This window comes from Mauremys reevesii, linkage group 4, assembly GCF_016161935.1.
Source record: "Mauremys reevesii isolate NIE-2019 linkage group 4, ASM1616193v1, whole genome shotgun sequence".
In the NCBI taxonomy this organism is placed as follows: domain Eukaryota; kingdom Metazoa; phylum Chordata; order Testudines; family Geoemydidae; genus Mauremys; species Mauremys reevesii.
This window is the reverse complement of record NC_052626.1, coordinates 117,451,659-117,476,787: the sequence shown is the minus strand read 5'-3', so window position 1 is coordinate 117,476,787 and position 25,129 is coordinate 117,451,659. Positions and strand designations below refer to the sequence as shown.

General features: G+C 46.0%; 1 protein-coding gene and 1 long non-coding RNA gene across 5 annotated transcripts in view; one reads left to right on the top strand and one right to left on the bottom strand.

Annotated features, from left to right (window-relative positions):
- LOC120403580 (acyl-CoA 6-desaturase-like) overlaps positions 1-21,992 on the top strand; it is a 40,358-nt gene extending 18,366 nt beyond the window's left edge. For 2 of the 3 annotated variants that reach the window (XM_039534836.1, XM_039534835.1), the window contains 8 exons: positions 1,962-2,087; positions 9,066-9,126; positions 9,645-9,721; positions 9,915-10,012; positions 14,415-14,511; positions 16,621-16,700; positions 17,953-18,078; positions 20,053-20,190. In XM_039534836.1, coding sequence (XP_039390770.1) covers positions 1,962-2,087; positions 9,066-9,126; positions 9,645-9,721; positions 9,915-10,012; positions 14,415-14,511; positions 16,621-16,700; positions 17,953-18,078; positions 20,053-20,104 — 717 coding nt within the window. In that variant the 3' untranslated portion in view covers positions 20,105-20,190. Of the gene's footprint in view, positions 1-1,961; positions 2,088-9,065; positions 9,127-9,644; positions 9,722-9,914; positions 10,013-14,414; positions 14,512-16,620; positions 16,701-17,952; positions 18,079-20,052 lie in introns of all 3 variants that reach the window. The other variant, XM_039534834.1, reaches the window with a different exon arrangement.
- LOC120403582 overlaps positions 21,970-25,129 on the bottom strand; it is a 32,186-nt gene continuing 29,026 nt past the window's right edge. For both annotated transcript variants that reach the window (XR_005597602.1, XR_005597600.1), the window contains exon 3: positions 21,970-22,687. This is a non-coding gene — a long non-coding RNA (uncharacterized LOC120403582). The remainder of the gene's footprint in view (positions 22,688-25,129) is intronic.

Below are 25,129 nucleotides of genomic sequence, written 5' to 3'. Positions count from 1 at the left end.
AATCTCCTTTACTCCCCATTCTCCCCACTTTCCCTACATAAAGCCTGAGTAACGTGTTTATTGATTAAAATGACCATCCTGCCATCTCTTACCCATTCGGGACATTTAAGAACTTCAGTCGCGGATAGGGTCCAACACAAGAGTCCTATACAATACAGCTGGCAAAAGGATCCATCTACAGTGGGGAATCTTGTAGGAAGGGATGGAATGGTAGGCATTATTAGATGCACATTTAGTTTGCCCTTGGTCATTTTAACCACAGGCATGGAATGACCCCACTAGCAATAAAAAGTATTAAAAAGCAGCAGTGAGACAACACTGTGTCTAGACCCAAGGTGGGGCATCATCTATTGAAAACCACAGCAACAAGTAACCTCCTTGGCCACAGTTCTGTTCTCACCTTGTGGACGGTGTCCCTCTACTCCTCTTGAGGCCCAGCTTGGGTGGTACTGACCAGACATTTCCCAATTTGCAAGCAGCACAAATAATGCTCAATTGCTACCAACCAGTTTTAATGCAAGGAGAGGAAATAGGCAGTCCTAGCAGAAGCAGCCCATTCTTCCTGGTGTACACAAAGGGATTAAATATGGAGAGTCTCGTTTGCATGGACAGGGTTAAGCAAATTGCCAGATTTAGGGTCTAGATGAATTTTCTTCCTCGGGGCATATTTGGCGGTATAGAAAAAAACAAGGCAGGAGGCAGGCAAAATATCAGAGCAGAGAGATGATATCTCAGAGAGAGAGAGATCAGTAGGGATCTGGGGTGAAGAGGCAGGATTTCCCTTCCTCTAGAGCACTGAACAGGGGATAATCTTTTAGGATTAGATGGGCATAGCCTACATGATACAGCTCCTTTCCTTCCGGAGGAGAGGAGGGGCACTGTTGGACCTTTGCCCATCTCACAGTTCTCTGTGTTCCTCCTTCACTTTATAGATGATCACTTGCAGGTCCTGAACAGGGAACACCAAAAACCACAAAGCAATTTATTGCAGCAATCTAAAAACAAGGGCTCCCACGGTGGGGTTGGCTAGTCCCTCACTGCCAACTTCCCAACAATGCCCCATTATTCATAGCAACCAGAGCTCTCAGATTGCCCAGTCTTGGGACAACCGGTTTCCAACATGTGTAAGCAGGGGCAAGTAACCTCCGAATGCTCATTAACATGACTAAACTAAAGGCAGCTTTGTGAGATGGAGGCTCTCTGTCCACTCTGAATTCTTGGAAGCAGCCAGCTGCCCACAATGCTTATCACCAGTCACAAGGCAAGTGCTTTGCTGGCCTGCTGCCTGAGCATCCTTGGCAGTGGGATAGCGTGGCACTGTGTTTCACAAGTGACAGAGGAAAATGAGGATATAAGACCCTTATGGAACACTGTTCAGTCCTCTTTTTTTTAATACTCTCCATTAAAACCTTCTTAGACACTGAAATAATATTTATTTCCTAGCCAGTTTTGTCTTTTTTCCATTGGGCAAAGAGGGATTCTTTTCATATTCTTTCTTCCATTGCATAAGCCAACATGGCTTTGCCTGCTTACGTCATTCTTGACATAATCAATGAAATGGGTGATGACACCGATGACAACAGAGCTCTGGGTAAAGGATTCTGTTTATCTTGTGTTTCCCCTGCTGGTGGGATGTCTGTCTGCCTGACTTTGCAGCATATAAATATTAGGAGTTACGTGTAAGCAAGGCTAACTTCTTTTTTCTCAAAGTGAGTGGCATTTTTTAAAAACGATTTACTAATCCAGACAGATCCAGATCCTCAGCTGGTACCAATCAGCCTATCAGAGCAGAGGATTTAGCCCCTTCACTCTTACAACAATTTCAAAGGTAGCTAAGAGTTTTGACATAAACTATATGTCATGGGTGATTTAGATTATACAAGTGAATGAATATCACAGTGGGGGGGGATTAGTCAGAACCATGCCTCCCCATTTACTAAATATTTCCTCCCTCTTCCCAGGGTGCCTCAGCAAACTGGTGGAATCATCGTCACTTCCAACATCATGCCAAGCCCAACATCTTCAAGAAGGACCCAGATGTGAACATGCTGCATATTTTTGTCCTGGGAGATTCTCAGCCCGTTGAGGTAAGACAAGGAAGTGGTGTCTGCTGGTGGGCTTTAGAGAACTTTTTCTGTGAGGTCAGAGGTTAATCACGGTCTGGAGGACCAGACCTCGGCTGTTAAGACTTCATCTTTGAGGAAATGTTCCGTGCATCTATATTTTCTGATAGGAGTTTGGGTCAAAATTTGAGAAGATGTGACGGCCAGAAAGTTCAGTGGCTGATATAATTTCTCATGTCTGTTTTCAGCCCAAAGGTGATCATATTTTTAGGTGGCTTGAGAGCTAGGGAATGAGAATGAAGAGAATGCAGAAATAGGGAAATTTTCATCCCATTGTTCTGAGATATCCAAGTGTGGAAAAAATGGTGCAGAATACTCCTTTGCTGACTTAACCTAAACAGGGTTTCTTTCTGTAATTTCCAACTTGTCATTGGTTTATTTCTTCTGTGAGGACAGGTACCTCTTGTGAGTAGTCAAAGCAAATTTCTTTAAAAAGTTGATCTAATATTGAAATAAATGCCTTACGATATTTGTGTACAAACAGGAGTCCTCACTTCATTGGAGCCTTGGCAAATTCTGTTTAGAGCAGATTGCATGGTAACATCAGAATAATGGTTTCCTCTTGTGTCTTCTGCTCGGGGAAAAACATGAGGAAACTCTATGGGTGTGGGGAGAGAGACCTACATTAATGCAATTGTAGTGCTGATGTGTCAAACACCAAAGGCTTGGTTGTACTTCATGCCCTTATAGGGACATAGGGGAGAGGAATCCCCCATGTGTGCCCCTGTATGGGCAGTCCAGGCTTTGGGTCTGGTCATGAACAGGGGCGGCTCCAGACCCCAGCACGCCAAGCGCGTGCTTGGGACGTCATGCGGCGGGGGGCGCTCTGCCGGTCGCCGGGAGGGCGGCAGGCGGCTCCGGTGGACCTCCTGCAGGCGTCCCTGCGGAGGGTCTGCTGGTCCCGCACTCCGGTGGACACGCCTGCGGGAGGTCCACTGGAGCCACGGGGCCAGCGACCGGCAGAGCGCCTCCCGCGGCGTGCCGCCCTGCTTGGGGCGGCGAAATGTCTAAAGCCGCCCCTGGTCATGAAGGGTAAAAGGTGCTGCATGCTTACTTACTTCCCCACTGGAGCAAGTGGGGGTGGGGCAGGGAATAAGTGAAGCTTTGGCTGCATTTCCCAATCACCACCCAGCAGAGCTGAGCCAGCATAGCAGGGTGAATGGTAATTTACTGCTGGTATATTATACCCCTGAAGCAAGCGGCGAACACGGAGGGAATTGCAGCTCCCTGAGATGTAATTCCTTCCTGGGGCAATTCAAGCCTGGGTGGTGTCCTTGGGCCAGATACTGGACTATGTAAATCCATGAAGTCAATGGGGCTATACTGATTTATAACAGCTCAGGTTCAGAGCCATGGTTCCCAAGGCAACTATGAGTCAGTCACACTGCACACAGTAACTGTATCAAGGTAATGCAATTAAATCCAATTCTCTGGGGCCACAATATTTACTGTCTGTATTTTACAAAAACCTAAGGGAAGGGTATCATAAAGATCAATAGTGGTATATGATGTATCAGCATAAGGACATGCAGCAAAAAAAGCTTAGAAAGCCAACACATGGATCTGAAACACCACGGCAACGGCATTTGTAACAAATGGAATATAGGAAGACATAAAAGAAAATACTGGTGCACACTCATGCCACCGCAACCCACTTTTAGGGCACAAAGAAGCTAATTCCAGATACATGATAGAGAGGCTGCCTAAAAGATGAGTTACCTGCACAGGTACTGAGAGTATTCTACAGAAAGGTCTAACCATATGTCACTGAAATGAGTGGACCATAACAAACCACTAACCAACCATTACACTGTGGTAGCTAGATATCAGGAGTCAGATCTTCAATTGGTGTAAATCAGTGCCACTCCATTGATGTCAATGGAGTTTGCCAATTTACACCATTTGAAGAGCTGGCCCCTGATAGTTAGGTTTTGAGGATCATGGGCCCATCACTGCACAAATAGCTGAGCAGAATGTGGGTGTTTATAGCAATGAAGGAATTGGTTCTGTCTTCCAAGATGAGTGTATGAAGTACGAGCGCTATATCAGTGCTTGGATGTGCGTGCACTCTTGTATATTGAAACCTTACCCTAGTGCAGCCTTGCAGAACTTGGACCGCACTTAATTCCCTTCTCATAAATCTGTAATTCCTGAAATCACCAGTGCCCCACAGGCCATGTGAATGTATTACCGGTGAAAAGTGTTAGTCTGTTTGAACTCGGATGAAGACATGGAACAGGTCCCTGGAAGATGCCCCTTAATCAGAGAGAAGGGGACAAAATAGAAGAGGGGTCAATCAAGATGGAAATGAACAAGGGAGTGGGGAGAAATAGTAAGATAAACAAGTAAGAGAAGAACACAAGTGTGGGAACACTGTCCAGACCACCCTAGACAACCAGTGACAGGGACTATTTCCAAGTCTGGGGTGGTGAGTGGAGACCACCAGGAACTAAAGGAACACCCCCTCAGATGAAGGAGAGGCCAGAGGTCCCAAGTAATCAGTTGACAACAAAAGAAGGAAACAGGAATGAACATGCAGATCAAAGGTTTAAAGCAAGGGAACCCCAGATGGTGACACTGAGCTGAGAACCCCAGACAACTGGCAATGAGTGTTGGATTGATAGCACAGGAAACTCTCCCCTACCCACAGAAAAGTCAGCAGCAGTCCAAGCTTCCCAACACTGCCCCATCCTTGTGTGAAGTATTTCCTTGCACAGTGCACAGTCAACCTGCCAGGGGAAATTGTGAAGGTCAGAACTATAACTGGGTTCAAAGAAGAATTAGATAAGTTCATAGAGTATAGGTCCATCAATGGCTATTAGCTAAGGTGGTCAGGAACACAATCCCATGCTGTGGATATCCCTAAGCCTCTGACTGCCAGATGCTGGAAGTGGATGACAGGGGATGGATCACTCAGTGATTGCCCTGTTCTGTTCGTTCCCTCTGAAGAGTATGTCATCGGCCACTATCGGAAGGCAGGATAATAGGCTAGATGGACCATGGGTCTGACCCAGTTTGGCCATTCTTATGTCTTAACCCAGATGGGAGGGATCACTCAGAGGGGAGAGGGCTTTTCAGACTATATAGCCTAGTCAATCTTTGGCCTCTCTGCTGCCACTGCCACCTACCATCACTAACAATTGGTGACAGTATTTTGTGACGGGGACACCTGTCCTCTGGAAACTAGATGAAAACCCTAGATTTAGTTCACATACTGGGGACTACCAAACAGCCACTGATCTGATTCCTCACTCACTTGTGCATGCCCACTCTTTTTATGGCTATTATTGTAATTGATCTTGACTGCCATAACTACTGATGTTGCTAAGAAACTTTATCCTCTGATTGCTGTAGACCTGTAGCGTGATACATTATAAAACTGTAATAAAAGCCTTATCAGCCAGTACTGCATACAGTATTAAAAGCTGTTAATTCTGCACAGTTTGGCTGAGTTACAGATGCTGTGGGGAGACTAATTATGAATTTCTGACTGTCGGTATACTTAAATCTCAAACTTAACATTGCAGAGGTGCAGTTTTAATCGATTGAATTGTATCTTAGGGAACATTGACACAGCAACAACAAAAAATAATAATCTTGCAGCAGCGAGTCTCAGAGCTTGTGTTAACTACTCAGCCATATATTGCTCACATTGTAGAGCTAAGAATAGCAGGGTAGATGTTCAGGCTCAGCTAGAGCCTTGGAGTCAGGCTGGAGCCCAGGCTCTGAGACCTGATGTGACAGGTTGGATCACAGAAAACCCCTTGGGGCTACCAACTGATTTGCCAAGACTACTTCTGTCCCTGCTTTCCCTGCCTTGCCAGCTTGGGACTTCAGGGCCCTGCCTGGTCTGAGCCAGACCCGCTAGCCTGCTACAAACACAGACCCACGTCTGAACCACGTCCCCTAACAGCTGTAGGCTTAATTGAAAGCAGCTTAAGAAGTGTTCCTCTCCTTAACACTCAGATGCCCAACTCCCAATGGGGTCCAAACTCCAAATAAATCCGTTTTACGCTATATAAAACTTATACAGGGTAAACTCAGATTGTTCGCCCTCTATAACACTGATAGAGAGAGATGCACAGTTGTTTGTCCCCCCAGGTATTAATACATTCTCTGGGTTAATTAATAAGTAAAAGGTGATTTTATTAAATACAGAAAGTAGGATTTAAGTGGTTCCAAGTAATAGCAGACAGAACAAAATAAATTACCAAACAAAATAAAACACGCAAGCCTATGCCTAATACAGTAAGAAATCTGAATACGGATAAAACCTCACCCTCAGAGCTGTTCCAGTAACCTTCCTTTTACAAACTAGTCTCCTTCTAGTCTGGGTCCAGCAATCACTCACACCCCCTGTAGTTACTGTCCTTTCTTCCAGTTTCTTTCAGGTATCCTTGTGGGTGGAGAGGCTATCCCTTGAGCAAGCTGAAGTCCAAATGGTGGGGTCTCTCAGGGGGTTTAAATAGACTTTCTCTTGTGGGTGGAGACCCCCTCCTCACTCTGTGTAGAATTCCAGCTACAAGATGGAGTTTTGGAGTCACATGGGCAAGTCACATGTCCATGCATGACTCAGAACTTACAGGTAGCAGCCATGGTTCACATGCTACCTTGAATGTCCTCAAGTAGACTTCTTATGGGGATTGGAGCATTCCAAGATCCATTGTTCGTTAAATGTTTCTTGATTGGGCACTTAATTTGCACATTCCTTTCTCAAGAAGCTGACCAAAATCTTTACTAAGGCTACTTAAAAATCCAGCAAGTATACAGCCAACATTCATAACTTCTAATAGAAAAATGATACATTCATACAAATAGGAGGAATAGATTCAGTAGATCATAACCTTTGCAGAGATTTGTTACATGGCATATGTAGCATAAAACATATTCCAGTTATGTCATATATACATTCATAAGCATATTTCGATAAAGCCTTAGGGGGTGCACCATCACACCTGGGTCTTGGCTTCAGCCGAAGTCCGAAGATTTACACTGCTATATTTAGCTCCAAAGCACAAGCTGCTCAAGTCCAAGTCAGTTAACTGAGCTCTGGGACTCTCTGCTGCTGGATTTTTTTGCTGTGTAGATGTACGATAAAGTAATTTAGTTGCAATTACTGCACCCTGGCCTCTCATTGATATAATACTAGGGCTTAGAGGCAGAGACTGAAATCAGCCCCCCCATTGTGCTAGGCCAGTGGCTCTCAAACTTTTTTACTAGTGACCCCTTTCACATAGCAAGTCTCAGAGTGTGACCCTCCCTTATAAATTAAAAACACTTTTTAATATATTTAACACCATTATAAATGCTGGAGGCAAAGCGTGGTTTGGGGTGGAGGTTGACAGCTTGTGACCCCTCATGCAATAACCTTGCAACCCCCTGAGGGATCCCAACCCCCAGTTTGAGAACCCCTGTGCTAGGCCCTGTCCCTACCCTGAGGTGTATACAACCCAAATAGATAATAATAGGAAATATACCAATTGCCTAGAACTGGAAGGGACCTTGAAAGGTCATCAAGTCCAGTCCCCTGCCTTCACTAGCAGGACCAATTTTTGCCCCAGATTCCTAAGTGGCCCCCTCAAGCATTGAACTCACACCCCTGGGTTTAGCAGGCCAATGCTCAAACCACTGAGCTCTCCTTCCCCCCAGGCAAAGGGGAGGAGGAGGAGGAAGGAAGAATTATCATCCCTGTTTTTCAGATGAGGAACTGAAGCAGATGAGGAAATTAAATGACTGGATCAAGTCATCCAGGAAAGCTGTGTAGAGCTGAGAATTAGCCTCAGATCTGAGTCCCACTCCAGTGCCTTACCCATTAGACCTGCCCTCCTCTTGCCTGAAGGATGGTTATGACACTCATGCATGTTTATTCGAGCTGGTTGATATTTTTTCCTCAAAATATTTAATTTGTTGAAACGTGGCTTTTGACTAAAAATGTCACAGTACCTTTTCAATGTGGCCTCAATTGCCCATTTCTTTCATGAAAACCTGAAGCCAGAACCCATCCATTTTTAGACAACTTGCTTTTCAATGAGACTCAGGCTTCTAAGTGCCTATGTCACTTTTGAAAACAAAATTTAGGCTCCTAACTCAGTTAGGCATTGAAACACTGAGGCCTAAAGGGAAAAGTCGATCTAAGCTACGCAATTTGAGTTATGTGAATAGCGTAATTCAAATCAACGTAGCTTAGATCTACTTACCGTGGGGTCCACACTAGGCTGTGTCAACGGGAGACACTCTCTCGTCGACTCCCCTTCCTCTTCTCAATCTGGTGGAGTACTGGTGTCAACATCCAAGCTCTCAGCAGTCGATTTAGCAGGTCTTCACTAGACCCGCTAAATTGACCCCGGTGGATTGATCACCATAGCATCGATCCTGGCTATCGTGTAGACAAGCCCTGAGTGGAGCAACACCTTTAAAACTCTGGGCCTCAGTCTCTCACCCTCAGTTCCCCCTCTGTAACAGCAGGATAACAGCGTTTCCCTACCTCATGGTACATGAAAGACTGAGAGGTGCTCAGGTACTTTGGTAATAGGGCCAAATAAGTACTCGAGATAGATGCTTTTAAATGGGAGCTTGCAGCTAGCGTAGATAGGAAAGTCATGATTAAACATGTTTTAGCAGGGCAAGATCAACCCTGACAACAATCAGTTAACACGTCTCAAAACATGACCTATTTTCCTACTCTAGACATAGCCTTGGAGAAGGAAGTACTGTATGCTAAGACAGCTTTCTAAGGGCTTGCTCCTGCTCCATGTAAAGCAATGGCAAAACCCTCATTGCCTTCAGTAGGGTAGGATTAGGCCATAAATCCTCAGCTCTGACTAAAGAGAGTTAACCAAATATAAAGAGGTGTCATTGAGAGTCTCCGCCCGTGGAGAGTTTTCTCATATCCATGGGTGTAATGAGCTAAGACAGTTCTCTGTCATTTGTCTCCCCCTCCAGTATGGCAAGAAGAAGCTGAAATACCTACCTTACCACCACCAGCATGAGTACTTCTTCCTAGGTGAGCATGCCCCGGCCCCCTTCACTTCCTTATATGGTGAGATAGAGGGGATGCATCTTTACCTTGCAGCTCCCTTTTGCCTCAGCAGAGCTATTCTTCACTTCCTAACTAATCCCTCCCTATCTAGGGCCCGCTATCCCTTTCACAGTTTAATTGCAATAGACACAGGCACCTCAGTTCCTCCATGACATCATCATTGAGATCCATGGATCCTTACCACCACCAAAGAGGCTAAATAAAGTGAGACAAGTGACCAAGTCTAGGAGGCAGCCCCCAGTAGATGAACATGTCAGCAGAAGTCCTGGGCTTGCTCATTGTTGGTCTAGAATCTTCCATACCACAAGGTGAGAAGGACATGGAGGAAATACCTCCTCTCTTTGCTGAGAGACAGTAGCAGAGATCTGGTTTCCCCTTCACAAGCTCTTGCCTCAACTCTTACTTTCAGGCCCCCAGCATGTCTGTTCACCACATGTTACACACCTGTCTCCTTCATCTGCTGTCTTTTGTTTCCCTTTCAGTTTTCCCACCTTTCCTCATCCCCGTGTACTTCCAAATGCAAATCATCATGACCATGATCAGACGCAGGTTCTGGGCGGTGAGTGCAAAGTTGTCTCTGCTCTGTGTGTCAAACCATTTCCCACGTGGATGGTGGAGAGAACCTTATCTGGGGAGTGAGAGAAGAGGCTTCTGTCCACTCTGTAAAGAGAGCTGGCTTAAGGAGGGGTGTTGGTGGGAGTGAGGGGAGGGTATGTTGCCTGTAAAGAATTATCTCTTCTTTCTTTCCCTAGGACCTGGCCTGGGCCTTCAGTTATTACATGCGCTATTTCATCATGTACATCCCTTTCTATGGAGTTCTGGGATCCCTGTTTCTCCTCACCTTTGTCAGGTAGGAGACACTGTTCTCCTCTCCCTTCAGACATGTGCCCCACCCATCCCACGTGATGAGCGATGTCAAGCTAACTCATCTATGCCATGCCATTCTCCTCATTAATTAAGATTCTCTCCCCTCATCTACTCCAATCTGTGCTACATCACACTGCCTTGACTAGCTTCTCTTGCCTCAATCTCTGCCAGAAGATTTGATTTTGGTATTTAGTCTCTCTCATCATCAGGAAATCCCTTGTGGTGGTGACGGCAGGCGGAGATGGGAATCTCCATTCCCTCCTTCCTTCCTCACTCATCCCCACCCATGTAGAGCTCCCACACTGGGTCTAAGTCACCTGAGGAATTTTGGATGTGGTTCCTTCCAGAGCCCCTCCCAAGTCAACTGGAAAGTACCTCAGGAATGAGGCATGGAGCTCCCTCCTCTAGGGACTGAATGTGCTGCCTCCACATTATGCCCAGCTCCTGCCCGCTCAGGGAGCGAGAAGTCAAATGCTGTCCCCCATATGGATCCCCTGCATGTAGCATGCTTTGCTGGATGACCCCTGGCCCAGACACTCGCAGAGCCTTCGTTTTACATCCTAGTACAGAGACAGTGCTCTGACTGACTGGACTGATGTTCCAGACTATAGGATTGTATTGACATCTCCACCCTGGAAGCAGTGACTGTGACTGCTAGCTTATGCCCCAAGGCTGGCCTGAATTTAGTTCCATTGTTAGGGTCCTCAGAAAAATAACGTTTTAAAAGAATTTTTGCAAAACTGTGTAAAAATCTTTAAATTGTAGGATCAGAATTTCACCTCCCATGTTATTTTAATGGCTTTGATCATTAGTTAGGAAAAATTCCCATTGATATCAATGGGCTTTGGATCAGGCTCTTAGAGAAGCATGAACTTCAAAAGATTTCATTAAGTCATGATAAGCATCCATATGTTTAAAGGTTTAGCCACCCCCTTTTGTGTTAAATCCAGTTGAAAATCTCACAGTGGCAGATGCTGTAGCTAGATTTCCAGTACTACTTTGTTTCAGTTGGATCACAAATGCAACAAGACCAGCTTTTCTCCCAGTAATGTGGTTAATGAAGCATCACCAAGTTTCCTTAAAATTCCTTATTTACATTTAAGACAATCAAGAAAGAGTCCAAGGAGTTTTATAGAGCAAACCAGCATTCTAATCAGTTATGAAATCCCTCCCTAGCTGCTCTCTCATTGGTCAGAGAAGCCAGAATTCTTATACTGAGTTACCACTTCTACTTAAGTTGCAGATGCAAGCTCAGATAAAAGCATTTACTTCTGATGTGAGTCCAGGCACTTCTAGTCAGCAGGAAGACAGCAAGTTCAGATTGTTCTGATTAAGCTATTTGGCCCATATTACCTTTCAGTTGCTGGATTAAAACACCATTTGAAACAAATATGGTGTATAAAAACTCCTCTAGGCCAACATCAGGACCTTAGAAAAATTCTCAGATCCTTCTTCATGTGCACCACTCTCTTCTTTAATTTTTGTGTGAAATTATTGTTGGTGAAAGATGCTGGCTAGGCTAGACGAATCTGGAGACTGAAGTCCTCTGTTTCATCAAAGAAGTTCAAAGTTCAGAACAAGGACAGCCCTGCCAAAGTCCCTCTCAACCCTGGCCTAGAGAATAGGCATAAAAAGAGAGTTCTGTTTCCATGGTCTGTTCCAGTGGTCTGCAGCCTTTTTACACACAAGATCACTTTTTGAATTTAAGTGCAACCCAGGATCTACCCTGCCCCTTCTCTGAAGCCCCACCCTGCTCACTCCATCCCCCCTCTCTCTATTGCTAGCTCTCCCCTACCCTCACTCACTTTCACCGGGCTGGGGCAGGGGGTTGGGGTGCAGGAGAGGGTACGGAGTGCTGGCTCTGGGATGGGGTTCAGGGCTGGGGCAGGGGGTTGGGGTGAAGGAGAAGGTTTGGGGGTGCAGGAGGGGGTATGGGGTGCTGGGTCTGGGAGGGAGTCGAGGGGAGGGCTCCCACCAGGCAGCACTTACCTCGGATGGCTCTGGGCAGCAGTGCAGCCAGGCTAAGGCAGGCTCCCTGCCTGCCCCAGCCCCATACTGCTCCCGGAAGCAGCCAGCATGCCCCGGTAGCCCCAGGGGGGGCACATGGCTCCACACATTGCCCCTTCCTGCAAGCACCACCCCCGCAGCTCCCAGTGGCATCAGTTCCCTGTTCCCGGCCAATGGGAGCTCCAGGAGCAGTGCTTGCACGGAGGAGCAGTGTGTGGAAACTCCTGCTCACCCCCACCTCCAGGGGCCACTGGCCAGGAGTGTGCTGGCCACTTCTGGGAGTGGTGCAGGGCCAGGGCAGGCAGAGAGCCTGCCTTAGCCCCGCTGTGCCGCCGGACTTTTAGCAACTGGAGATCACAATCGATTGGCAGAGGCTCCAGGATCAACCAGTCGATTGCAACTTGGGATGGAAGAATCCCATGCACTGCTACAGGCTGGGGACTGACTGGCTAAGCGGCAGTTCTGCAGAAGAGAACCTGGGGATTTCAGTGGATGAGAAGCTGGATATAAGTCAGCAGTGTGCCCTTGTTGCCAAGAAGACTAACGGCATATTGGGCAGCATTAGTAGGAGCATTGCCAACAGATCGAGGGAAGTGATTATTCCCCTCTATTCGGCACTGGTGAGGCCACATCTGCAGTATTATGTCCAGTTTTGGGCCCCCCACTACAGAAAGGATGTGGACAAATTGGAGAGAGTCCAGTGGAGGGCAACGAAAATGATCAGGGGGTTGGGGCACATGACTTATGAGGAGAGGCTGAGGGAACTGGGCTTGTTTAGTCTGCGGAAGAGAAGAGTGAGGGGGGATTTTATAGCAGCCTTCAACTCCCTGAAGGGGGGTTCCAAGGAGGATGGAACTCGGCTGTTCTCAGTGGTGGCAGATAACAGAACAAGGAGCAATAGTCACAAGTTGCAGTGGGGGAGGTCTAGGTTGGATATTAGGAAACACTATTTCACTAGGAGGGTGCTGAAGCCCTGGAATGAGTTACCTAGGGAGGTGGTGGAATCTCTGTCCTTAGAGGTTTTTAAGGCCCAGCTTGACAAAGCCCTGGCTGGGATGATTTAGTTGGTGTTGGTCCTGCTTCGAGCAGGGGGTTAGACTAGATGATCTCCTGAAGTCTCTTCCAACCCTAATCTTCTATGATTCTATGGTTGGTGACCGCTGGTCTATTCCATTCTTGATCTCTTTGCTAAGACTGACAGCCAGAAACCTAACAATGATTGGGGAGGAGGGTGTTGTGAGGAGAACACGAGTCCACCAGGAAATTGAACAGATCAGAAAGGTTCATTCTGAGTGAGTGTTTCTTGGTCAGTTCTTATTTTATCCATACTGGTGGCCCATCCCAGTGGATCACAAACTAAGGGTTTCAGAGTGGCAGCCGTGTTAGTCTGTATCAGCAAAAAGAATGAGGAGTACTTGTAGCACCTTAGAGACTAACAAATTTATTTAGGCATAAGCTTTCGTGGGCTAAAACCCACTTCATCGGATGCATGCAGTGGAAAATACAGTAGGAAGATATATATACACAGAGAACATGAAAAAATGGGTGTTGCCATACTAGCTCTAATGAGACTAATCAATTAATGCAGAATTAATTTGCAAATTGGACACCATTAAATTAGGCTTGAATAAAGACTGGGAGTGGATGGGTCATTACACAAAGTAAAAACTGTTGCCCCTTACTAATTTTTCCCCTACTGTTACTCGCACCTTCTTGTCAACTGTTTGAAATGAGCCATCCTGATTATCACTACAAAAGTTTGTTTTCTCCTGCTGCTAATAGCCCACCTTAATTGATTAGTCTCCTTAGAGTTGGTATGACAACACCCATTTTTTCATGTTCTCTCTTTCATATATCTTCCTACTATATTTTCCACTGCATGCATCTGATGAAGTGGGTTTTAGCCCATGAAAGCTTATGTCCAAATAAATTTGTTAGTCTCTAAGGTGCTACAAGTACTCCACAAAGTATGGGGTGAATCAAAGCTTGTAAAGGCAAAGTAGTATGGAAGAGCAATCCCTCAGTGAGAATGAGAGATCAAGGGAGATAGCCACTAAGGTTAATACAGTAAGGTATTCTAATAATCATGTTAACACCTAGACCTAAAATGGACCCCCAAAGGAGAAAGGAAAACCTACTGCAGAGCTGATTCCTTCCATTGTCCAGATTCAGAAAGCTTTCTGCTCCCTCATCTTGGGAAATACTCCCCTAGTATCCTATGCCCCCTCTGTGTACAACATGGCTGCTGCCTGTACACCCCTCTCCCCACTCCCTTTGCTATCACTGTTGGCCTTACCGGCACTACCCTATATAAGGATGGCAAGCTGCACAGATTATATCCTGATCTGCGCTGTGAATGGTTATGCTTCCTTTTGAAGGTTTCTGGAGAGTCACTGGTTTGTGTGGGTCACACAGATGAACCATATTCCAATGGAAATTGACTGTGAGAAGCACAGAGACTGGCTCAGCGCTCAGGTAATGGCTGGGATGTTAATGTCCCATAATAGGTTAGAAATTCACTTGCTCTTCAGAGAACAGCTGGATTATCATTCACTACCTGGCCTTAATGTTTAGTTTGAGCCCAGTTTAGCAATTTTACAACATAATAGCCTGGAGTATCTGTCTAGGACCCTTCCCTCATAGACACACACACACTCTCTCTCTTTCTCTGCTATAGGGAGTAAGGCTGACTATGAGGAGGTGGAAATCCAAATCTGTGTGCTGAATCTGGCCCCTAAATTGATACATTTTGAGGGGCTAATTAAAGCGTTCCTCATTCAGGTCTGGAGAAGTGCAAGGTTCAAGGGGCTTCACAACAACCCTCCTTCATAAGAGTGTTGGCACCCAGGTGTGTAAATCAGAAGGAACTCCATGGAAGTCAATGGGCCAGATCCTCAGGTGTAAATCAGTTTCACTTCTTTGACTTCAGTGGAGATATACAAGACCAGCTGAGGACCTGGCCCAATGTCTAACTTTTACTGTTCAGGAATAACAAATTCTGAACACATCATGTGAAAACCAGCTGTAGCAGCTGCAATGGCTCAAAATGCCTTCCACAGACTCACCAAACATATACAACCAGAGGAGGAGATACCATGCCTCTTACCTGCAGTGTTCTAAGACTAATTCAGCTCTCACTTGGCCTGCGTCTCCTCTCCATTATACTGGTATAAATCAGAAATAGTTCCAATAACATCAGTAGAAAGTGGGTGTAGCTGAGTTGAGTAGGAGATGGATTCTCCTACATCAAGTTACAGTATCTACTATCTACTGAGGCCCTCAAGGGATAGCTTTGAAAGTCTGGAAGTCACCATCTCTCTCGGGTCCAGATCCAGTAAATGCTTAAATATTTGCTTAACTTTAAGCATGTAAATAGTCCCACTGTAGTCCGCTACTCATGTGTATGAAGTGAAGCACATGCTTACCTGTTTTGTTGGATTTGGAGAAAGAGCAAATCTGACACTGATGTGGTTTTAAGCTGAGTTCTTTGGAAACACCTGTTGCTCATGCAGTCACCATGCAGAATTCACTGCACCAGTTTAGCAAGGAAAAGAATGTAAGAGAATTTTAAGAAAGACTATGTAATTGTATGCTCCCGAATCCCTATGGTAGCTATGCCAGCTAAGCAATGTTCCCAGCCTGTTGAAACCTTATGCTTCAGGGTTCAGCTGATGACCTGTGTGCAACTGGGAAGGTAATCTTCCTGTTCCCCCCCTTCCATCCCCCACCTCACACAAAGTCATAGTATTACATGGCTGGCTGGATGTACAATGGCCTCTTGTTTTGCCTGGATCTGACACACTGGGTATAGGCTGTGTTGAAGGCAGGATACCAATTAGATGAACGTGAGGCGGTATGGCAGTCCCTATGCTGCCTCACATGTGCAGTTCAGTTTCTGAAACTTGAGAGAATCCCTGATCAAGCCTCTCTGGTGACAGAGACTTGGGTCTGATGCCTTCGAGCCTTCTCTCCTTTCTAGGCTAGTGGAGCCATGCAAGAGGATGTGGTTATTCCCTAAGGAGTGGGGGAGTTGGTCACTCTTCTTTTAGTGCCCCCAGCCCTCTCTGTCAATCTTCCTCTGGCTCAGAAGGGATGGACGTCTCAGGAGCAACTTGCTATTGGAGATAGAGAGGTACTATTATGAAGAACAGAGAGGGATATAAACGAGTGAAAACACCCTGACATCAGCCCTGTTATCATGAAGGATCACAGGACAACCTGCAATGTGATGTGCTGCACACCTGAGACTATGAACACCCTAGTAGTTTAACAGGCCTGGCACCATTAGCCTCTTTGCCAGTTACCAAGGTGGTCTTCCTGGTCTCAAGCCCCAGGGTGCATCAGGGGAATATACAGGAGATCACCAGCAGCCAGATGGGATTGGTCTAGAGGAGTATAGGGAATACAGCCAGTGCAGGAGAAGCTGCATGAGAGAATATTTCATCCAACAGCTTGGTAGTGCACACGCCTACTTGGTTTGAAGTACCTCCTCTGCCTTCTGCAGCATGCAAGAACAAGAGCCTGCACCAATTGGTTTTAGGCCCAGGCTTCATTAAAATTCACTTTGGCATTTTGTCTTTGCAGCTGGCAGCTACCTGTAATATTGAGCAGTCCTTTTTCAATGACTGGTTCACCGGGCACCTGAACTTCCAAATCGAGCACCAGTGAGTATGGGCCCAGGGGGATGGTAAGGAATCTTATGGACACAACCAGGTCACCACCCTGGCCAGTCAGGGCAGGGCTTGGAGGAGGGGTGCAAGCATTATGGGGCTGCAGTAAGCAGGGAAGGAAAAGGGACCTCAGGAACATCATGCATGAAATCAGAAGAAACAACTGCAGTCATCCTCTCGTTTCACCACTGAACACAAATATCTTTCACCTGTTGCCACCAGCACATTCCCCTTTCACCCTCACAATCTTAATTTAGAGTCTGATTCAGGACTCATTGATTAAAACGGTCATTAAATCAGGTCCTTGGGTTCATTTGGTTTGGAGTGTTTCTACTTACTTAAGTAATTCCCTCTGCCTCTTCCCAGCGTCTGATTTATGTAGCTTTAGTGCAACTGTGTGGGACCATTTGCAGTTCTAGGTACCCTAGTTCAGCAAAGATGTCAACAGATAAGATCAATTATGCAAAATGCTGTCCATGACAATACAAAAATTAGAGGAGAGATCATATAGAGTAAGACTAAAGGACCCGGATGTTGACTTAGGGAATGAAAGAGAACCCAACAGAGCAGCAGAGGATAATGAGACCACAGATTCTTTATCTGTTTGTCTAGTCTATGAACTTCCAGACAATTTAGCTTGTCAATAGACAATTAGTTGTTTTCCAAAGGGAATGCAACTCAAGTTGCAGTGGAGTAGGTCTAGTTTGAATATTAGGAAACACGATTTTACTAGGAGGGTGGTGAAGCACTGGAATGAGTTCCCTAGGGAGGTGGTGGAATCTCCATACTTAGAGGTTTTTAAGGCCTGGCTTTACAAAGCCCTGGCTGAGATGATTTAGTTGGGGATTGGTCCTGCTTTGAGCAGGGGGTTGGACTAGATGACATCCTGAGATCTCTTCCAACCCTAATATTCTATGACAGCAATCTCAGTAGATCAAGTGAGGTTTCCTCACTCCTTATTTTTCTAGCACTCCCTGTTTTCTAACCTGATTTTTCATTCTTTCTAAGTACATTTTTGTTTTGGGGCATGACAGCAGGAATGGGAATCAATACATTCAATTTTCAAGAGCGTTTCTTTAAAGGGAGTACTTCAAAGCTTGGATTTCTCTCTCTCACGCTGTTCTGTCTGCCTGTTTTGCTTGGAGAGAAGGAGGCAGTAAATAGCCCTAAGAGGAAGCAGAAAGAAGTGTCTGTTCCCAGGGGTCTGTTAGGTTTTTCTCAGTCTCTCTCTACTTCTTTATTCAAGCCTGTTTCCCATGATGCCACGACACAATTACTGCAAGATTGCCCCACTGGTGAAGTCTTTGTGCACCAAGTATGGCGTCCACTATGAAGAGAAATCTCTTGGCAAGGCATTCAAAGACATTGTTGGGTAAGGGGCCTTCAGTACTACTCATGGGTGTATGAAGCCTTTAGTGCCGGTGCCAGCCTTCCAGTAATCTCTTGTCTATTTTAATATATAAAGCTCTGTTTCATAGGTACCTGTGCCTAGAGCAGTGGCATCAGAGCTGTAAAATGTTTGTTTGGTGTAGGAGTGATAACGTTTTTGCACCAAACTAAAAAGCATCTGGATTTTTAGTGTGGAAATGACATAGCTCCATTGACTTCAGTGGAGTAACAACCATTTCTGAGCCAGATCCCCAGTTGACGTAATGTCAGAGAGAAGAAAAGGACAAAACTATCTCAAAAACAGCAGGTTCCAGCTCTCTAACCCACAGACTCCTTCTACCCTGGCCCTCAAACAAGGAGAAATCAGGAGTGTCTTGCTCGGTGATTACCAAGTCACCACTGAATTCCCCCAAGAGATGTTCACCCCTTTCTAGCACCTTTCCTACCATGCTATTCAGGTGGCTGGCCCTTTAAATCAAGTAGCTACAGGCCTAAAGTAGCCATTTTTCACCTGACTATTGCAGACGGCACCTTCTTATTGCTCAGCCGACATTCCCGAAGAAGTGGCACATCCTCAGGATGGGGGAAATAGGTGGACTTTAAGACAAAAGGCCCAGATCTTGAGCCATACTGAGTCCTGTTTGTGCCCCTCCAGCAGCAGAGAGGGCACTTCAAAGCACACATATGCTCACAATTTATGTGCTAAAGAAGCAGTTGAGGATTTCTCCACCATTTCAGAATCCTCAGCTGGCAAAGAGTTAGCATCACTGGTTCTGTACCACCTACTCCAACGGGGGCCTGTTGGGGGCGGGAGGGGTTGTGGAAACAGCATGCTGCCATAACAGCCTCTAAAGAACAAATCTAAGCTGGCACAAGTTAATGCAATCTTTAAAAGGATGGAAAAGTGGCAGCAAACCACCTTTGCTCTTCCCACCTCCCTCCCCCCTTGCCCTCAGATGCATCAGGTACTGCTCTGATGCACAGGGGGATTCTGCCAGATGTTTCTCAGGTCAGTGGCCACATGGCTATAACATACAAATTCTCTGAAACCATGAAACCTGGGTGTTGTCTGAATTGTAACTAGAAGGAGTTCCTGCTGTAGAACATATTGAGCTACCTTCTGGCACTTTGTATAAAGTCCTCCTACTACAGAGGGCAGGGTACATAACACTCTGGAAACCTCTGCACGCTCAGAGAGAGACAGATTCAGGTAGCTTCACTCCCCACTGAAGTCAATGAGCCCACCTACGGAGTAAGGGACTGCGATTCAATGTCAGTAAAAGTATCACAATCTGGCCCATAGTGTCAGCCCAGCCAAATGCGGCAGCAGCAACCTCCTGTGTACAGTGAGGAAGTGCGTGTGGCCCTTGTTTGGGAGAGTAAGAACCAACAATCCTTTCTGTGGAATTCCCCCACATTCACACAGCACCACTTCCAGGCCATGCATGGCATCTCCAGCCACCTCGTCTCATTGAGAGGAATATTTGATCCATAATAGCCCAAATCTGTTACAATCTCCATGTCTGATTGTCTTCAGAGAGCTGCTGTGGAAGGGAATTCTGTATGAGAGGTGATGCAGAGGAAGAAGGGGGGAATTCTTGCATGTGTGCAGCTTGTTCTGCATGGTTAGGAAGGGATAATTCCAGTGTGTGGAGTTACAATTTGTTTTCTTTTGGGTCAGCTCCTCAGTGGGTGTAAATCAGTGTGATGCCCATGAAGTCTGTGGAGTTAATCTGATGGACACTACCTGAGGATTGTGCCCATTGTGTTTTAAGTCAAGTTGTGTAGGGAGCGAGATAGGCACCTTGTCTCGCTTTATAGATCCAACATTCGGGAAGGACTATTGACCTCCTGAGGAATGATGGTTGTATTCAGAAGCAGGCAACTCCTTGCAGAATCTCTGTCCAGGTAGGCCTGTGAATCCTGCTTCACTAATGCCTCTCTTCTCTTTCCATAGGTCCCTAAAGAAATCTGGAGATCTCTGGTTGGATGCCTACCTCCATAAATGAAACTGCATCGTAGTGGGGAGGTTCGAGTGATAGGGGAAGGACCGTGTGTTTGTGGTTTTTTTGTTTTTTACTGTCAGATTTTCAGCCTATATCTGTGTGCACAGTTGGAGGGGAGTTTCTTGTCTTGTGAAATGCTACTCGGGGGGGGGGGGGGGGGGTGGTTAAGACACCTTTTTAAACCAGAGGGATTTTAAATGTGTTTGGCACAGTCTTCAGAAGATGAGTTAAAAGATCCATTTTATACCACCCGGCTGGAAATTGACCAAGCTGAGTGGGGTTTTCTGTTTTGGAGGTGGAGGGTGAGAGAGCAGGGTGGATAACCAGAAGGGCAATTTCTTCCCTCCCCTCCCTCTTCCTGAGCCATTCACTTCAGCCTTAGCCTCAACCCCCCCACACGCAGGCACTTGATTCATAAACATGATCAGGCCAGCATCAGAGAGCTTCTGCATCTGTTCCAATATTTACAATCCCAGAAACCCCAGTCAGCTTACACCCTTTCCCTCTTTCTGATGCTGGTGCAGAGAAGCAACAGCCCAGGATTGGATTGAGGTTAAAAACAAAACCCCCAAAAGCCTGTTTGATCACCCACAGAACGGTGAAGTCTCTTGGCTGCGCTGCCTGCTGCATCCTCCCTGGAGAACTGGGAGGCGCAGCTGTGAGCAGCAGGTGCTGCATTATTAGTCTGTCTGCCTCACTCAGAGCCCTGCTGTGGCTTTGTCTCTCTCTCAGCCTCTTTCTCTCTGTGAGCACAGTGCTGCTTTAGTAAAGGCCACGGCACCAGTCCTAAGCTGAACTCTCGCATTAGCTTCCTTGGGACTCTACACAGGCGAAAGTATCCAGCTGCATGGGCCTCAGGGCTGGATCAGGCTCCGTGTGTGTTTTTACTGCTCACCCCTGTTTTCAGGGGTCTGCAACTCAGCTCTGGGCTGAAACAGCGAGAGGGATTTAACAATCACTTAGTCAGGTTTTCTTTCCATGTGGCCCATTAACTCTGCTGAGATGTCTGCTAACTAATGATAATATTGATGCGTATAACAAATTGACCTGCCCATTGCAGATGCTTTATTGTGCTCCTCTATAGTTCATAAACTGCCTTGGGCGGGAGGGGTTGCAGCTACTTAACACAAATACAGCAGAGAACCAAGCTACCCTGGTTTTACATTTGGTGTGAAACTTTCCATAGAGCACTGAGAAATCTCTTAAATTGTCTAGACCTATTTTCTGTCTGATACACAGTTACCCAAGAACCGTGAATGGCTCTAATCGAGAGTAGTGTTCAGTTGGTTCCATGACACAGGGCCCAATCCAAAGCCAACTGGTAGCAATAGAAAGTTTTCCATAGACCGCAGTTGCCTTGACATTAGGCCCGGAGACTTTAATTTAATACAGTTGAAAGCAAGACAGATGTGACATTCCAGTAACATTAAGGGCCAAGGTTTCTAAAAAAGGGCCTCTAAACTTCTGCCCATCCCTCACTGCTTGTTCAAATCCCACATTTCCTTGTGCAAAATAGGTATTTTGTCATGCAGTTACCTAACATCAAGTTTGCAAGCACATCATTAGGTCCCAATCCCACAACTGCATCTTCCCAAGCAGATCCTATCACCCAGATGATGCTCCACTAAAATCAACAGGGCTCTGCCTGCCTGGAGGCAGCTGCAGGACTGGGACTTGACACTTGAGAAAGTTTAACCCACTTTAGAAAATATCTCCCTGAAGATCAGATTTTACTGCACTAAAGCCATGAAATTCATAGCGGGCATTGTAATTTAACCAATCCACTGATGCCTGAAGTTTGTAGGGGACTCTAAATATTTGGGTGATTTTATACACCCTGTTGATTGAAATACTTAAATATCACCACAGGTGGTTAAAATGAAGCTTTATTGTCCTGGTGGTGTTTCAGTTTCAACCAGACCTTGAACACCTTTTATATTGCAGTCCCTGGGGTTCCAATCTCCAATAGCATAATTAATAGTATCCTTCTGTATTTTGTAATCTTTTTGAACAAGGTAGTAATGAGTTAGCATGGGATTGTGGAAAACACCATTGAAACTGCCTTAATCTCAGTCTCTTTTTGATTCAATGAATGTATCTCACTTTCTCTGCTCCAGGAGAGATGAGCACAAACATACTGCGGCACCTGCTTTGCAGTCTTCCAAACAGGCAGCTCGCTTTTGGTGAAGGTTCAGGTTCTTTGCTCCTCCAGTTCTTGTTTCCAAAACAAACTCTGAGTTTGTCTGCTGCTTCCTCTGGGCGCTGGCCCTTTGGCTCTTTGCTGTCTGTCTTGTTGAAATGTTGTCCATTTGCATGGTAAACGTCCAGAGGAATCTCAGGAGAGTGGTGACCCAACAGACCCATCCCAAACCAGTAGCCTTATTCTAGTCACATGCTTTTGTAGTTGTCATTGATCAGCTTACTGGAGGGACTCGTGTTTTATTAAAATAATAATGCAGTTCCAGTAGGGCACTCTGCATTGCCAATGCCTGGGAGATGGCAGCTATCACTACTGACAGTTGTAGAACCTCGGAACATTCTAGAAGAGCAATGGGGCTGGGCACCATGCAGATGGAAGGGCCAGTCCTTAAACAGAACAATTGTTTCATTTGTACTGAGCAACAACAAACAAAATCATAAAGGGAACAAGTAGGGACAGGCAAGTGCCTGATATTGGCTCTTCCCTCTCACCCAGGCGAGCTGGGTGCTTTAGATCAAACTATAGAAACATTCTTGTTCATGGAAAACTCTGAGTCACTAAGATCTGCAAAATAAAAATGATGCCATTTTATAGTTGGGAGAGATTTGAGTGTCGTATTGTTATGTCTACTGGAAGATGAAAGTCCTCTCTCTACAGAGGATCAAGTCACTGACTCCACCATAACTTGTAGGTGTGTTTATCTTACTTTATGTACTAATATAACCTATGCCTGCTGAGTGTGGTGCTCTGTCCCCCTCTAGTGGCAGCTAGACCACCTAGAGATTAATGAGTCTGCTACAGCATTGGCTAAGAGGCATGTGGCTTTTAGCTCATGCAATACAGGTTCATGCATTTCACTCCAGAAGTCCCAAGTTCAGTGCTGATCACTGGGGTCTGTTAGTGTCACACTATCATGCAAACCAAATTCTCTTATGAAAACTGTATGTGTTGGGAACAATGGCAGCTATATCTGTCAATTTTGCCTCTGGGGCCAGCCCCACTTAATCACCATCCCAAGTGAGCAGTGTTCTCAAAACGTCCCTCTTTCGCTGGAACTGAGGCCTCTTTTCTCTCTCGCCCTCCAACTCCAGACAGTCTTTTATTTAGACAAAGGTGTGTCCAGATGCAACAACTCGATAGAATGACAAGGTCTCCATGCATACATTGGAGTGAGTCAGGCTGAGCCCTGGTGTAAAGGGATGAATCAGGCTCACTGTATTCAGAGAAGTGAAAAGCTTTCATGATGAAATTTGAAATTCTAGTCAATTAGCCTGAAAGGTGCAGAGCAGTTTGCAACCCGGGGCAGCAGAGAGAGATCCTGGCTTTATTGAAGGCTTTGGAATGAAAGCCAAGAACACTGAAGTCGCCTTTCATGGCTTTGGTCCCAAACCAGCCTAAACTCAGCAATTTTAGCTGAATTTGACTTTGTGTTTGTAGGTTTGAACTTGACACTCAAAGTGAAATTCAGGGGTGCAAACATGGAAACTTAAAACCTAGTTTGCCCAAATCCCCAAGTTCCCCTCCCAGAGCGAGCAGGGAAAAATCTATAATGTTTTCTCTCTTTTGATTATTGCTTTTGAATGAGATACAAGCACACAACAAACTCTAGGACATGCAGGGAGCCTGTTGGGGCTTTCAGGAAACAAGCCTGAGCCATGCCATGGGTGACTTGGCCTTTGGCAGCATGCAGGCCATTTCTAGAGGCTGTGGGTTGGAGGTAAGCAGCTTGTTTCAGACAGGACAATTGAATGGGTAGACCTGGAGGAACAATCTTTGCTTCCCTCCAGTTAGCAAGGGGCAGGGTGGAAGGTTCCTTGGCAGTTGGAGGGGGAAGGAGTTACCTGCTGAAAGAGGGGCAGGAACCCTGGGCAAGGAGATGGGGGAGGTGGGAAGGGGGAGGTCATAGGGAGCTGGGGGATGTGTGAGGGGAACAGAGTCAGGGATGTGAGCATGAGGCAGAAAAGAAATCAGCAGGGGAAAGAGGACGAGGAGAGAAAGGAAACCCAGATACTGTCCCACATGCTCTCTCATATAATTGTTACCTGACCAGATAATGGCTTCAGGGCTGGATTGTGGCTAGCCCTGCATGGGTGCACGAGAAGGGAGGACACCAGCTCAAGGAGCGCTCCCTTTCACAAGGAAGGAGAAGGCTCACTCCCAATCCTTGATCTCCCTAAGTAAAGACTGGGTGCGTCTAATGCAAGCAGCAATACTAGACAACCCAAAGAGTTGGGTTTTGGACCCATCCTACTCAGCAGAACAGGGCCAGTGTGGCGGAGGGGGAAGAAAACACACACTGCACCCTTTAAAGGGGTGTTTCAGGTCTCTCTGAAGTGTGCACTTCCCTAGCACTCTGGGAGACATGCTGGGTGAGCCAGCTAGGAAATCTCCTAAAAGCTGTGGGGTAGATACTCAGCGGGTGTAAATCTGTGCCACTCCCTTGCAGTCAATAGATCTGTGCCAGTTTCCACCAGCTGGGGATCTGGCCCTCCAAGTAAATCCTGACAGTAATTAGTCAGTTGTGGTGAGGGGTAAAAAAGGGTCAGGGGACCTACTGCTGAGGATTCATGTACCATGGATAACACCGTCCACACACATCAATAGAGGTCTGTGTCAAAATGCCTCCTTTCTGTAACAAGCTGCTATACATCAGCCATGGCCTCTTCCAACAGCTACTTTTCTAAAAGCCACCCTAACAGAGCCCTAAAATATAGTGTGTGTCTAGAGGTAGTTAAAAAAAAAAGCATCAAATCAAAAATCATCATAGAAAAGCTCCTGATTGTATCATTCTTCAATAAATATTTCAGTAAATCAAAGGAACTATTTTT